The sequence below is a fragment of the Crassostrea angulata genome, chromosome 9 (assembly GCF_025612915.1).
Source record: "Crassostrea angulata isolate pt1a10 chromosome 9, ASM2561291v2, whole genome shotgun sequence".
Lineage (NCBI taxonomy): Eukaryota > Metazoa > Mollusca > Bivalvia > Ostreida > Ostreidae > Magallana > Magallana angulata.
Window position 1 is genome coordinate 6,525,725 of NC_069119.1, and position 17,309 is coordinate 6,543,033.

Genomic DNA, 17,309 nt, shown 5'->3' on the forward strand with positions numbered 1-17,309 from the left:
TAATTGATATATAATCAATTTTTGATTTCTATTATTATCTATTTAGTTAAAAGAAATAAAATATCAAAGAAAAAAGTAAAATAATCCATCAAATAAACGGCAGGCGTCTAGATTTCCTCGGCAGGCGTATGAATTCTACGTAAGAGTTATCTATCTTTACCAACATTGAACATTTTTGCTAATTTTGTGCTAAATAGTCAATATAAAGTCAACTTTTTGTTATTATGATACTTAATTTAGTTAAGTTAAATAAAATATCAAAGAAAATATTAAAATAATCCATCAGGTAAACGGCAGGCGTGTGGTTTTCTCTCGGCAGGCGTGTTTTCCCCGGCAGGCGTCGGCAGGCGTGTTTTAGTATGAACCTATTTACATCTACCAAGCATAATTTCCTCTATTTCTTACTGAAAGTTATAGTTAATTCATAACTCTATAGATACAGCCATACTGAAATCTACACGCCCCATTTTTCGATTGGTCGAAATCTACATGCAGCGGCTGAAAGGGACAGGACTGAAATTGACACGCCCTGTTTATCGATTGGTCTGAACCTACAGCGACCTTAGTAAAATTCCGGACTGCACGAAATAATCATGATGATGCCAGACTCAAAGTCTCACAGGAGACGGTTTGGCTGTTTCTTTTAGCTAACGTACTAAGTCTTATGTACATTAACAGTGAATTAGTTTATTAATTAGTTAAAGAAAGATGTTAATATAATCAATAAAATGCTTTCTTTGATGATTCATGCGGGTTATGAAGGTAGCGATCATTGCAGGAAAAATTTACATAACCCGCTAACGCGGGTTATGTTTTTTTCCTGCAATGTCGCTACCTTCATATCCCGAATGAATCACCAAAGAAAGCATTTTCTTGTTTAAGTAATGTAAATTCCACGATGCAGGTTTATCTCCCATCAGATTTTTTTACAATCAGGATATACTTTTGTAGGATTTCTAAAGAAATCGATTATTCGTGAATTTAAAAACACCGTGAAAGGTACTTACATAGGAAATCGTGAAATATTAGACACGTGGAATAAAAGACGTTTACAATAATAGGTTAATGCATGGCTATATAAGAAAAGTTTGGTTTGCTCTAGAATTTTAAATTATCAGAGGTAAAATTGTATTTAGTGTAATCATTAACACAGCCACTGATTAAATCGTTGATAATCAGAAACCCATTACATTTGCTGTAAGGCCATCGTTAAAAATATCTTTGTTTCCCTTAACCTGACTCTAAATTTTGAAGTTCGGTAGGTAGTTAGGTAGATAATTTTTTTCCGCCAGGGCATAATTGAAAATACATCATAAAAATGAAAAAAAATCAATCAATTCTTTAATTAAATACAAAACTGAAAAAAAAATGACCAGTTCAAATGTAAAATGTTTATGATCAATATCTCATACATTAAAAGGCAAAGATTTTATTCATATGGCACACTTGTTTTTATACGATCATATACATGTTTATGTATCCAATGATGTTAATTTTTTTTTGTTGGTTATTCTTTCATCACTGCAAAAAATGAATATAAATATTTTTTTTTATTTAACCAACACATAACATATTCTTGTGTGTAGTATAACGTAATGTTTTTGGACAAAATATAATGCATAATATACATGTATATTAGATATTTCATTCTATTGTGAGGGCCAAACTATTCAGAAACTATGAATGATTCAAAAAGGCATAATTTAATGAGAGGTAAAGGAAGTCAAATAATAAAACTTTACACAAATAGTTCAATCGTAGGATGTCTCCTGCTATGATTCTACATAATCTACATATAAATTTTGTCCCCCAAAATTTTCCTCAGGGCCTCTCTAAGTTCCTCAATATTCCTTTGCTTTTTATCGTTTTTCTCCCTCCTCTCCTTAAGTTCATCCTCAAGATCTTCATCCAGGTTTACATCAGTGACATCGTTTGTTTCCTTTTCCTCCACATTCTCTTCTTCTTCGTCGTCGTCGTCGCCACCCACCATCTTGTTCTTCGTTTCGCTTTTCCCGCTATCTTTTTCTAATTCTCGTCTTCTAGAAGACCAAGTGCAAAATTTGAGATTCGCATCGAAGACGAGATTCCCGGGGCATGACATCAGATGGGCTGTCCCATAAACGCAGTTGTAGTATTTTCCAGGGTCCGTCGAATGGGGAACTGTAATGATCTTCTCGGGCGGGCAGACAGTATTACTGGTACAGATTTGTCGGGGAGCGTTGAATTCTGTTCCTGGAGCACAAGGCATGACTGTAGACCCTCCATACTCGTCACATTGAATGTACTTTGCATTGTCCTCTGGGTAAGGTATATGGTATACGTGGCCCTTGGGTACACACACCGAGGGCGCCGATGTCCCGGATGCATCTGGAACCGATGGAGTTGGGTTTTCAGGAGTTTGGCTTCCAGAATTTTCACTGCCGGAATATGCTCCTAGAGAATGAAAGAAATTAACATGCTCAGAAACTTGACGCGCACTTATTTGTTGAGGTTCATCGTTTGCTGATAAGAAAGTTCATACTCAATAAAAAAATATATTTTGTTTTTCCTATTAAAATTACATGTATTTGAAATTTAAATTTTTTTTTCGTATGAAAACAGAAATGTAATTAAAGTAAAATGTTAAATGAATGAGCAAGGAAATCCAATGAAAATTGACAAACACGTGAGAAAAAAGTATTGTATTACCTGTACAGAAATGATCAGCAAACCCCGTTTTCTGTAGGTCTTCAAAAGTGCACTCTTTTTCCACAGATCCAATCCGACAAATGACTTGTGTAGCCTCTGTTAATATATGAAAATTAACTCCTACACAATGCAAGATTGGTATTCAAATAAACTAATAAGATTTTATTGTTATTGTTATGAAACTATCAATTGATTATTCAATTTTGGAGATAAAATTAAACCTATTTTGGAATTTGCAAGTGTCTCGATAAGTGAACTACATGTATATCCATTGATTATATTCAAATTCGGAGATAAAATTGAATGAACTGTATCACAACACTTGTAGGTCTTACCACTTTCGCAATTCTTCCCTGTATATCCGCTTTGGCAGTCACAGGAGTAGCCACTGACAGAGTTGACACAGGTCCCAGTGTTCCGACAAGGGGATGTCTGACAATGGTCAATTATGACCTCACATTCTTTCCCAGTATAACCACTCGAGCACGAGCACCGGAAGTCATTCACGAGATCACCACACGAGCCGCCATTTTTGCATGGGTTTGGGGTACAGTCATCAATATCGACGTTGCACGTTTTCCCGCTAAAACCAGGCATGCATTGACAGGTGAAATCGTTGACCAGGTCCTTGCACAGGCCCCCATTTAAGCACACCGACGATTGGCAATCGTCGATGTTAATTTCACAGGACTTCCCTCGAAATCCCTGACTACAACTGCAAACGAAATCGTTGTTGACATTTGAACAAGAGCCTCCATTCTGGCATGGCGAACTCGCGCACTTGTTCATGTTGATTTCACAGGAACTTCCGGAATATCCCGAGACACACACGCACATGTATCCGTTGACCATGTCCACGCAGCTTCCGCCGTTTGCGCACGGATTATTTTGGCATTCGTCGATGTTGTTTTGACATCTGTTTCCATCGAATCCTGTTATACAGTTACAGGTAAACCCCGTCAACTGATCCACACATGTGCCTCCGTTTTCACAAGGACTGCTTTTACATGAATCTGTAATAATTATTTTTAAAGATGAATAAGGCGATTTTTATTTTTATTAAAAAAATGTTTCTTTATTTACTAACTTCTCGAAAGATATACATTGCCTTTAATGTTTTAGATATTCAACTATTATTTTTTTTACTATCAATGAAATTCCAGATAATCAAAGCAGAACGATACAAGATAATTTGTAGAGTTTATAAAAATTGTTAACAATTTTTTGTTTGGTGTACATAATACATATTTAACTATGTAATATTCTATGGATATAAAATACCATTTAATGCAACTTATTTTTAAGTACACTAAACACAAAATTATCACTTCTCATAGAAATAAAATGTCCTGATTTTTATCAAAGGCCTATTAGTTAAAAAAGTTAATCTAAGACTAAACGTAAAACTCAATTACGCTTGGATAGGGATATATTTGTAATGTATATTGTATGCCCATTCATATACCATTTAAAAGAATTGTTACAAGTACAAGCAAATGTACGCAGATTTTATACTAGCTTTCTGCAGTATACTAAATGTTTGTGAAATTATATTTAAACTTTCAATACTTTATTCGCCTACTAAAAGTTTGATAATTTGAAAAACTGTAAAATTATCAACAAACGTGTACATGTATGTATATCTGAAAACAGTTTTCTTTTATCTGTACATTCAAATGTTTACTTTAAATACGTTTGTTCCTATAATATGTTCTTGAACGTGAAACGCATACATCATCAGAATGAATTTAGACTTTACATCTATAAAAGAAAGAACCGAAAACATACTGACACATATTGCTAAAAAGGGACTCGATACATTGATTCGAAGTCGTCCTATTATTAAAACGTATTTTTGTCTACATGTTTCCATAAAAGTCACGTGTATCTCATTTGACTGAAACTTTTTTGAACTAAAATTCAACCACTCGAATGTAAATAATTCCACAGTAGTTTAAACTAACAAATACCATTATGTTTGGAAATTGTATCTAACAGACTCGACGGAAAAATACGCAATAATGACATAAAAAGCAACCAAACAGTACCTGAAGCTTGAGTAAAACTGATGCTAAATGTCTTGTTTCTATTTCTGCAGTCTTCTGTTACGGATACAATCTTTCCTTTGTAGTACACGTAGACAGTTTGACCACCATTTTGAATTGAAAAAGAGGCTGGTTGATGGTCACGTGCTAGCCCTTTGACTTCATACAAAGCCTCACTTGGGGAGGTTGTTGTAGAAGATGCAAAAAGCTCAACTTCTCCACAAACGACCTCTGTCTGTAGGTAAAATACATGGACTAGTTTTGAATTCTTTGAATTACAAATTAAATATAAATGTGAAACATCCATTAAATTTTCATCAAAAGACTGTCAAAACAAGTACGTAGCTGACAGAAAAAAATAATTTGGAATACAGTGTTGGATAACTGTCATATACATGTATGTAAGACTTTAGAGGCAATTTGCACGTCCTCTGAGGTACAAATTTGAAAATTCCAAATATATGTCATAAACACAAGAGAAAGGGAGGAGAGATATTTAGTTACAGTGATTTTAGTTGATGGAGTCTTTGAGTCTATCTCCACTGTGTCCTCAACCGTTCTGTTCGGCAATAATTCCCCAACCACTTTTGCCTCTTCCTCGTTAACTATTTCTACTTTTGTTGGTGCTGCATTAAAGACAACGCAAAGAAACATTGAAATGATCATATCAAAAAAACATGTACACATATATATCCATATACAACTGCCCCCAAAAAAGAGTTGATTTTGTATCACTAAAATGTCAGAAGTACGTGACGATTTCAAGGACGATTTTAGCAAAAGCTCAATTATTTTCAATATATATGTAGCTTTATTACGACAATTAGATAAATACAATGTCGGTTATTGTGACTATTTTTAAATGGTATGGTACACCTGTCGGTATCAATGTGAATAAAAGTCAATAAATTTTACAATATTTTACCAAAAGTTTTTTTTGAGGGATAAAAATCATAAATGCTTCAATGGGATTTATCAGATTTATCAGATTTATAGTAAACGGTCTTTAAACTAACCAACTGCGCTACAAAATTAGGTAACAGTTTTGGGAAAGAAAAAATATAAAATTATACATGCATGACTTTATGGTTTATTTCGATAGATCGTCACGATATGAATGTATCACATACCACCTTAATATAATAAGATCCATTTTAACAAGATCTTGGATTTCGGGAGGTTGTGTCAAACAGCAATGTGACGTAGGGCCGTCTATTTCATTGCTGGCCACTCAGACTTGGCACTTTGAAATGAACAAGGTTTGTTTGACTTTTAAGCAAAGACTACGAAATCAATTGATATTTTACTCGGAACCAGCGTCATTTTTTACTTGTTTTGATGCCAGATGTAGATAATTACGTTATTCCGAAAGTCTTGTTAAAATGGTTCTAGATTAATCAATTACATGACTGTACCTTTACAAGACCGTCTTCTGACTTCATACATGATGTTGTCAATACTTGAGAATTGCTGCAACAGGAAGACGTGAACACACGTTGGTTGGGACGCAGTAGAGGTTATCTCTTGCGGATCAACATTTCCGATACCGATAACGAAAATAGTCATGCCTTCCGCCCTGACAAAAATGGAGACCGTATCAGAGACAACTTCTGTTATAAAGGTACGTGAAATTGAGAACAAATGTACTTTGATTCACAATACTTTTTAATAAAAGTTCAGTCATTGTGGAAATAGTTTAATTTACTTTGCCCTTTGGGCCTCCCGGGCCGTTTCTGTTCTATCCGAGGAACGTCCATCTGTCAACAATATCATTACCTTAGTAGAATTTCTCCTATATTAAAATAACAAGAAAAGTAAAATTTTGAGCAAGTATTATAACTTAACAGACAGTTTATATATATATATATATCGACAAATGGTGTTTTTCTTATGACATGTAATTATGTGTTTTAAAAACAAGACTATGCAGTTTGGACACATTTAACATGCGCGTGAATTTCAAAGTTTACAAAGCATTTTTATTTGGGTGCACATCGAGGAAACGGGGACTTGATTGATTATCGCTTGTTTTAAAATTTGAATGTTCACTTGATTTTTTTTATACTTAACATACATTTTCGTTAAATGCCGATAAAGAAATTTAGTCGCTCTCTTACACTTTGCCGATATTAAAAGTGTGTGTGTGTGTGTGTGTGTGTGTGTGTGTGTGTGTGTGTGTGTGTGTGTGTGCGTGCGTGCGTGCGTGCGTGCGTGCGTGCGTGCGTGCGTGTGTGCGTGCGTGCGTGTGTGTGTTTGTGTGTGAGAGAGAGAGAGAGAGAGAGATATGGCCTCTTTACTACACAATAAATACATAATGACACACCTAAAGAGCCCGGCTTTCAATACTTTAGTGTACGTCAAGTACTTTTGAAGCTGTTTATGATAACATTGGTGATTTGGCTACCTAATGCCGTCCAGCAAATCCGGAGTAAATATCAGTACTTATTTTAGTTTTTTACCCATCAACATAAAAAAGTCATCAAATTAATTGACGCATTAAAATATATGAATTCGATAAACATTGTATGAATCATATATGCTTGTACTTTCGAAATTTTTCGACATTGCTCTTTATGCGGGTTTCACCCCTTATAAAAAATCCTGCGAAATTTTCTAGTTTTTAATATCAAATTTATGTATAACGTACAAAAATGACAATTCCAAAAACAAACCTTGAACTACTGGCGAACAATGTACTTCCGGTCCTTATCCCAGCAGCGATTCGTGTACTCCCCTTATTATAGGTCATGCTTTTAATAGCGGACTGAAAATTCAGATGTTTTTAAGATACATTTTTTCAAGTGTTCATATACATCAAAGTGTTTGCTAAATATCAAGCGTTTCATCGTAAAGTTCATTAATATTCACACCGTAACAAAAATCATAACTATTTTTATAGACTCTCCAAGGTTACTGTTTCCGTCACATTTTGAAGAATTTTAACAAGAATACACATGCCTGATTGCAAAGTAGTAGAATTGAAATCTATATAATGAAAAATAAATATAAGAATTCTTTATTGACACCTTATCTATTTTAACCCATATGGCAATTTTTAATGGAAAGTTTTTACATTTTTCTCAGCTTGGAAGTACTCGGGACACATCGCACTGTTTTTTGACACTCTTATCCTAGTACTTTTAACCGGGTTATCTAACGGAAAATCCGCTTATTAAAATGGTGAAAATGGCGGGCGGGCGGCTGTCAAAAGGGTACCCTCATTGTACGGATAACTCCTCCTACAGTTTTCAAGATAGGAAGTTGTTGTTCTTTTGCATATCAATTGTACATGTATCAGAGGTGTGCATATTGCTAGGATTTTGATTTCTGATAATTTATGAAAAAAATACTAGCTTTTGAACTTAATTATTTTTTGACAAAATATTGCATATAGGGTCCCTTATTGTACGGATAACTCCTCCTTCAGTTTGTTGTTCTTTTGCAGATCAATTGTACATATATCAGAGGTGTGCATATTGCTAGGATTTTGATTTCGGATAATTTATGAAAATAATACCAGCTTTTGAACTTAGTCATTTTTTGACAAAATATTGAATATAGGGTACACTCATTGTACAGATAACTCCTCCTACAGTTTTCAAGATCAGAAGTTGTACATATGTCTTTTATTAATTTTCAATCTAAAGTTGAGAGTGATTGCATGACAAGGGTAATTTGTCATGTAATCATTTTCAACTTAAGATTGAAAATTAATAAAAGACATATATATTGGAGGTGTGCATATTGTTAGGATTTTGATTTCTGATAATTTATGAAAAAAAAAATACCAGCTTTTGAACTTCGTCATTTTTTGGCAAAATATTGCATATAGGGTACTCAATTTCACTGGATACGGTTGGTAGTGTTTATCAATTCAGGGTTGACATGGATTATGGATACAGTTCAAATAAAAGAAAACCCGGTTTGCTGTCACATTGACAGCTTTTCACTTGTTCATGTCTCTTGCAATGCGAACTCCCCTTAAACTTTTTATTTTGTGTTGTGTATTGAAACCTAAAGCGGTAGAGGGTTTGCTTCAAAAAAGAAAATCTAGACTTATTTTTGATTTAGTATTTGAATGTATAGTTTGGGCACAAAAGTATATAAAATTATCGAGATGTTGGACAAAAAGTGGTGGAAGAAGACACTTGGGACAGACAATAATAAATAATCAAGATCTGAATATAATTTGAGCATATATTATATATCAATTCTGATATTGGCCGATTATGAATAATATATATTAGAATATTCTAGCAAATGCAGTGTAATGCATTTGATTTTGTCATCATCGTACCAATCCAATGGCAAGTCTCGCCTATGCTGACTGACTGTGGGTCATCTCGCAGAATTTGTCCCGTTCTTATGAATAAATAACGTAATGTCAATAAAACACTAAGACCGGAAATCACTTACATACACACTAACGAGTAATATTTTATCACAAATATCGATTGCGCGAAATATAAGCGGGTAATTATCACCATTGGTCATGTCAGATGTTTAAAACAAGAAGGGCAAAGGGCAAATGAGACTATAAACTAGGTTTGGATAATGTTTGACCAATATTTATTGCGTTCCGTTTCATAAATCAAGCAATCTTTCACAGAATTATAACAGCACGCGTACGTTGAAATTGCAGGAATTTAACTATTCCAATACCATTACCTTTATATAATATTTTTGACTGTATTGGTCCAGATGGAATTCCGTTATTGCCCTTTTGTTGAATTTGACCAGCCCTACATGGAAGGCGGTGCTCGTTATGGTCAGCTGATCCACCAAGTCGCTCAGGAAATCTTTAATTCGGTCGAAATTCGAGCTTCCTATACTTCCAGACTCGTCCACAACAAACACAAGATCCACAGCTTTCATATCACAAGATACTGCAAACAGTGCAATATGGGTAATTTAGATTTATATTACTTTTGAATTCGAAGATTAAACGTGTAAATAGTATTCTGTATCACTTAAAGCATGAACTTTTTCTGTTTTGAATTTTAAAAAAATCCAATAATAAATCCACTTCTGGTTTCTTTTGCATTGAGTTAGAATGGAGATTGCTTGTTGCAATAACCTTTTAAAGCCTCACAAAAACCTTTAAATTTTAATGGTCTTTTAAATGAGACAACATCACCAGAGAGGTACTAGACTGGAACCTACAAGGCCAGAGAAAAACAAGGGAGACCACTGCACAGTTGGAAAAGAACAAGATTGAGAGAACTTGAAAATATTGGGAGGACGTGGAATTAGGCCACAGAAAGAACAGCCCAAAACAGAGTGAGCGACTGTAGTAGCCTTATGCTCCACAAGGAATGAAGAGGACTAAGTAAGTAATTTTTAAATGAGATAACACTATGATTGTAATGTACCCATTCAACAACAATATGGCACATTAATTTATTAAAAATATGATAAAGATCCTGACCACTGTCATAAAGAATTATTTTCATGAATTACTCTCTTTTATATATGATGTTTTCGATGATAGGAACCAACTGAATTAGCAACCTCTAGCTCGTTAGCTGCTTTATGTATACCTTCTTGTAAATTCTGCACCGCTAAAAAGTCGTTGAGCTGACCGTTGAATCGATCTACCCAGAATTTGGCCTGGGCGTTGATGGAGGTTGGTATAGTCGTGGCGTACATTCGTTCTATGTACTGCAAGTACAGCGCAGCTGCAATGCCTGAGTACAGCGGCTTCCGGAGATCAGACCACGTGACGCTGGACCAGTCAATGCTAAAATTCCCCTGAATTCCCCTCCGTTGATTTCCAAGAACTTTGGAAGTCTGGGTGATGGTAAACTTCTGTTTGTCAATCTAAGGCAGATAAAAGTCAATATATCAAAGAACTAGAGTCACAGTTACGATTTTAGCTGATTTTTTCTTATCTTCTTTTTTTTCTTTTTCTTTCTTTTTTGATGTACAGAATGCTTTTTAAGTACTTTCAATCAACCATTATTTTCAAACGTCGATGCAGAATCGAGAAACAGAACCTTCGACACATATTTATGCAAACAAAGCTCTCACCATGTTGTTGTTTACAAATGGAATGCTGAATAGAATAAACAAGGTTTTCAAATTTTAAATGTGAAAACCACTATTAACATTTTATTGTGTGTGGTTATTATAAATTAGTAAAGAGAAAAATAATCTGATTGAAACAAAAAAATTCTACTAGTAAAACAAAATCAAGCAAGAGGCTTCAATTAACAACTAATTGTGAGCTCTGTACCTTACATATATTACTCGAAAACCAACATTTTAGCTGACAATTATTTAGCAATAACTCAAAGAATTATAATACAGTAAAGATAAAAAAAATTGAAAACATAAGACCTGAAAATCTTTAGCTCAAATTGTGACCATGTCCCTTTAAATCATCAGTACAAATAAAATATATCATAATAAATATTCACTAAATAATAAAATATTGTTTTAAATGGTTCAACTGAAATATTTAAACGTCGATTTCATTCTTAGCAATTCATTATTTTTTCTTTTCTCTAATCTTGGAATATTTATTAATTCTAATTATACATAAATTAGATCATCAGAAAGTTATCTCATTTGTTCCGAACAGCATTTTAAAGCAATGAAACAACTGTAAATTTTCACACCATGTATTTTCTACTAATCACATGGGAGAGGAAGTGCACAACTCGTAGACTGTTAAGTATAATTTAACTCTGTATATACATGTATGTAGTCTTCCGAGGAATACGGTAGTTATTTTATTTCCTCAAATTTTATTTCCCAAATAAATAGTCATGTACTTGATATCATTGGATAAAATGAAATTCAGTAAAAATATATTACAAGGCAAAAGTTATACCAATAAACCAATATATACCAATAAACACTGTTAAACAATTTCATTTTTTTTTTTGGTATTTAAATATGATCTTGATGTCTTATACAAGTTACTTTGGCATTAAAGAAAATGGCAGCATATAGAGACGTATTAATTTTCATTTAAGAATCTTCTGTCTAACCGCGATCTCATAACGAAGGTTCAATAATCTTACTAAAGGTAATAACAAAATCGTGTAAAGCGATATACTGTGGCGTCGTCATTATTCGTTGAATGAATGTTTATTTCGCTCAAACCAAATCAATGGTACATAAGGTACAAAAAAAATATTTACATAATTATGTACAAATACAGAGTCAAGTTAGGAAGAGCACAGAGTAAAATAAATCGAGCTAATGTTTTTAGCTCACCTGAGCTGAAAGCTCAAATGAGCTACTCTGATCACATTTTGTCCGTCGTCCGTCCGTGTAAACTTTTTACATTTTGAATTTTTTCTCTAAAACTGCTTGGCCAATTTCAACTAAATTTGGAACAAAGCATCCTTATGGAAAGGCAAATATAAATTGCAAAAATGAAAAACAGATCTATATTCAAAGCGGAGAAAACCTCGAAACTGTAGAAAAAAGGGGTGTCTCAGACAGAGACAGTCTATTTGAAAAACGATGTTTAATACTTTTAATCCTGATATTACAGTTAGTTGATAAACTGTTAATACTAGTAGTAGAGTATAATTCGGCAATAAATGTTAAAAAATTATTATGAAAATGTTTGTCTAAACAGATCCTCTACAAAACTGTAGTAAGTGGGTCAGAGGGTTGGACTAACACCCCAAATACACAGAAGTACAGAGACTGATTTTTATAAATATAGTCATTCAGCTTACACAATAAGAAACTTATTATTTGTAAATTGTATAAATACAAAAATATATTGAATTTTACATTAATACAAATAAGATAACTTTTTTGAAATTCCGATAAACTGCTTCATTTTTTCTTTGCCATTTGACATTTATAGTAATTACACAAAAACCTTTTGGGAAATTTTACATCTTCATTAAGAAACTTGTATCACACAATTAACTGTTTTCCTTCTCATCGTTATACTCACGTTCCCAGTTTTAAAAATAATTTAAAAAAGAATATTAATTTTAAAAAAATCCTATCAGTATACCGGTACCCTAGTTCAGGGGACTGTACGTATAAAGTAGGAAACAAAATTCCCAATTTTTATCAAAACGTCGCATTTTTCCCAATGCATTGGCCCCGGCCCCAGTACCAAAAATGGGTGTGAGAGGCCTGCTGAGTTCGTTTATATTTTAAATTCAGTTATGCTGAATAGGAAATACCAAGTTTAAAAATCTCAAGTCGAATGTAATAAACTCATGTGAACAAAAACGTGACTCAAACCAAGCTATGTATATTGCTTATAATTCTATGATTGACGCTGAAATTTTGGTTGATCAATAGAAATGTCTTGCTAAAAGGATGATATGCTGTAACTGCTTTCTGGTGTTCCTTCTTAAACGATGAATTGCATAAAATCTACACAAATTTTTGATAGTTTTTAGAACACAAATAAAAATGACGTCTCTTAAACAGTTTTCATAGTCCTGACACAATATTATAATGAGGATGAAAGCATAAGCGTTGTTCTTAAAAATTATTGCGACGGAAAATCATCTTTGTAAACATCTGTTGTTTTTAATAAAGATGAAAATAATGGATGGACCTTGGTACAATAGAGCGACATGCCTGCCAATACATTGATTTGAATTATAGCTCTTTAACATATGTAACAACATATTTCAGTTATGTTTATTCATCAGTCAAGTTAGTAAGGATATGAAATGTCATACGAAATGAATTAATGCCTGGTAACCGACAATCCTTTATAATGGAGAAGGCCAATGGAATTTTTAAATGTTTTTAGTTATTTATATTGCATATAATCTTCTCTTCGGTTAAAATGGTATTCAATAAAGGGCAAGGATAAAGTATATGCAAAAAAAATGTAAAATTCAGATATTCATTTTTAGTTAATCTACCGAGGGGCCATATGGCTCTATATCCTTTGAACGCCCATATAAGGCCGGTGTTGCTCAGGTGAGCGATGTGGCCCATTAGGCCTCTTGTTTTAATAAATATGGACAATTTTTTAAATGATTCGATGTCACTAAGGTTCCCAAAGTTATAAGCATCTTTTGCCTGTCTTTCAATCTTGTCATTTCATTTCAGGCATTTTAGGCAATATTTGTTATTAATTTATCTTTTGGGCCATTTTGTGTATTTTATATTTCATCTAAAAATGTTTATTATGATTGCCTATCTTTCAGTCTTGTTATTTCATTTCAGGCATTTTAGGCAATATTTGTTATTAATTTATCTTTTGGGCCATTTCGTGTATTTAATATATCATCTAAAAAAAATGTTTATTATGATTACCTGCCAGATTCCCCCGTCGAATCCTTTCCTAAAGGTGTCACTTTTTTCGCCATCTCTGCTGGCTGCATAGGCCATCCTTCTGAGAAAAAAATTATCGTCCGACACTGTACATCTAGCCCTAAGTAAATTCACCACTGCCTCCACAACTGTAGATCCGCTCGCCTCATTTTCGATAGTTTTGTCCACAGCAGATGTCGACGAAATAAGGAGGAGAGTGGTCAAGAAGAAGGAGCAAGCTCCAAGTTTATCCATTACTGAAATTCTTTTATCAGCCGTAAGGTGTAATTTTTCCGTCCGTTTGACATTAAATTAAAACTTTTTATAATGAACAAAGAATGTTAAAGTGTTGTTGGAACTGCTTCTGCTGGCTCATCTTGCATTGTGATTCAAACGTTTAGCTGCCACCAAGCAATTGAGAATTTAAATCTTTGGAACATTACGCAAGCTCATTGTGATTCAAACAATAAGTTACCACCAAGCAGTTGGGAATTTAAATCTTTGGAACATCACGCAAGCTGACACATAAAAGTTTTATCTGATTTTATAAATCAGACATAAGGATGAACGGCTTCATTTATAGGAATTAGAGCTCAAACAATGCACGTTTTTGTAAAAAAAATTAGGTAGGGTAGAAAAAAGATTGAATTTCAACTTCCTGCTTCTATTTAAACCATTTGTTTTGCAGACCAACGCGACCAAAAGATTATTATACAAAAAGACAAAGCGTAGTTGATGTCAAAAATAATATGAATTTGTGAACTGCGTTAACACTTCAATAAGTATTCGACCCTCGAGATGTTTATCTTTATCAATTTGTCAAGTTTTAAATGGCTTAAATAGAAAGATTGAGATTATTTACGTGTACGTATACTTGTGCTTTGAAGTACATATGTACAAGTAAATGTGAGATGCAAATGCGGTGAAGATTTATATTAGAGAAATTGAAATATTTTACGGGTATCTAAACTCGTGTTATATAGTTAGAAGTACACGTACACATAAGACCAAAAACTGATTGATATTTATAATACATGTAGCGCGTGACATGTACATTTAACTTTAGAATTAAAAGAATAATGAAGTGGTTCTGTGAAAGGCATGTCAGAAAGGTGTGGGTTTTACGTTTCCAGTTTTAGCTTTATAAATCACCAATATATATATATATATATATATATATTGGTGATATATATATATATATATATATATATATATATATATATATATATATATATATATATATATATATATATATATATATATATACATTTCCAGTGACTTTGCCTGTGATAACACTCATATCGATTTTGTACTAAATAACCCATAATACAAATGATGCCAAATCGAGGCGCCAGCGGGGTTTGCTTATTAATATTTAAATGTATAATCGTACGATGGCTAAAAATTATATAAATATAAGTAATAAGGAATCATTCTTTGAATATTATGAGATGTTAATTTCGGTCGGGGTGTGATCAAATCTATCATAAAGCCCTTCGCCCCGACCGAAATTATCACCTCATAATACTCAAAGAATGATTCCTTATTCCTTACATAATAGATATATATATATATATATATATATATATATATATATATATATATATATATATATATATATATATATATATATATATATATATATATATATATATTTATATATATATATATATATACGATAAACGATATAAATATCCGAAATTTAAATCACCAATTCATCCTGAAATCACAACCCAAATCATCACCTCCTTTGCCTCCTTTGTTCATTGGTTTTACCCTAAAGTGCTTACTGTGAAACATTGGACATCGCGGGCAGAAACCTTGGAGCAGACATTTTTTGGTTAATAAAAAAAGGTTAATTAATAAAATGGAACAGTTAAATGCCATTTTATTTTAATGGAAAAAGCTTTCCAAAATAGAATGCCTTTGAACGCGGGTTTACGATTACAAATGTATAATAATTGATATTATGACGGGAAGTGTCCAAGTATGTACATCACCAGATACTTTGGATTTGACAACTTTGGTTGAAAATATGCATGCACTAGCGCTTTGTTTTTAAGTTTCATTTTATCATATCAATGTGTTAAGTGTTAATTCCCGCGCTTTCCAGTGATATCATCAAGTTCAGTCATAAATATAAAAACAAATACATTCTTTATTACTGAATTCTCATTTAACTCAAAATTTGTCTATTTGCTGAAGAAAAATCTAGCTTAAGAGAAAAAAAATACAAACTCGAAAAATGATGACGTTATAGACAACGTTTTAGGGAATTTACCTACTGCAACCACGCTTCCTCGTATACCTTTGAACTTTCATCCTTGACCTCTGTTATATTGACGATATGATATGCAAAGTACATATAAGAAGCAACGATATGTGACTCAAAACTCTAGTTTAAGAAATGAGGCTATTTGTAACACCTCAATTATTCACTGCATCCTTCTATTTTTTTTAGAACAGGGACTAGGTCTGAATAAGCGTAAAATATCAGTACTGGTACATGTAAGAAATTACTTTTGCGGGTGTAAAATTTGGCAAAATTAAGAGACAAGGATTAACATTTCATTTTGACGCTTTTAATTTCGATTTATCCTAGTAGTTTTAAGGTGCGGTCACACTATGCAACTTTGCATCCCAATAACATCCGATTTGCTTCGGCAAAAATCGTATCGTACGACTTCTTAAATTGAAAGTTAAAAGCAAAGTGTAAAGGTCGAATGAAAATCTGTCGTCCGTCGGATTCTTAATCGACTCTCTGGAGAGATATGTGACGGCACAATGACTTTATTCAGTACAATAATAATATTGAATATGAATTATTAATTGAAAACGATTGTAGAATTGTACTGTGTCACCACTTCAACCACCGACTTCATTGAAAATCCATAAACAATACAATGAATGATAATGCCCTAACAATAAGTAGGAAAAACGTCAGTCAGCATTCGACCTAGCGGAAGATCATATTTGTCTTTTACTAATTTGGACTCATTGACAATTAAAAATTGTAAATTAGTAAAAGACATATTTGCTGAAAAAGGTCGCTGTATGGACCATAGAACTTACTGAATCTGTGAAGTTTGAATTAGTTTAATGCAGTAATAAGCTCGTAATTGCGTGTCAAAAATGTTTCAGAATTTATATCAATAGAATTTCACATTAAACACCATTTTTTTTATTAACGTTAAACATAAAACATTTGAAAATCATTGTACCTGTCAATTTGAGTAAATCCTCCTGTAAATGCGGAGATAAAAAAATAAACAAATAAATGCCTTTGTCATAAGTTTGGGAGACATTGGAGCAGGACAAGAA

At 33.0% G+C, this 17,309-nt stretch overlaps 1 protein-coding gene across 1 annotated transcript; it reads right to left on the minus strand.

Moving 5' to 3' along the window:
• Window positions 1-1,328: 1,328 nt before the first annotated feature.
• On the minus strand, window positions 1,329-14,417 carry LOC128162665 (matrilin-2-like). Its single transcript, XM_052825919.1, has 11 exons — window positions 13,992-14,417; window positions 10,274-10,553; window positions 9,402-9,619; window positions 7,406-7,497; window positions 6,439-6,525; window positions 6,149-6,309; window positions 5,238-5,359; window positions 4,737-4,968; window positions 3,024-3,701; window positions 2,689-2,784; window positions 1,329-2,433 (listed from the first exon to the last, which is right to left on the minus strand). The coding sequence occupies exons 1-11, from the start codon at window positions 14,241-14,243 to the stop codon at window positions 1,790-1,792; spliced, it is 2,862 nt and encodes a 953-aa protein (XP_052681879.1). The 5' UTR covers window positions 14,244-14,417; the 3' UTR covers window positions 1,329-1,789.
• Between the last annotated feature and the right edge of the window lie 2,892 nt (window positions 14,418-17,309).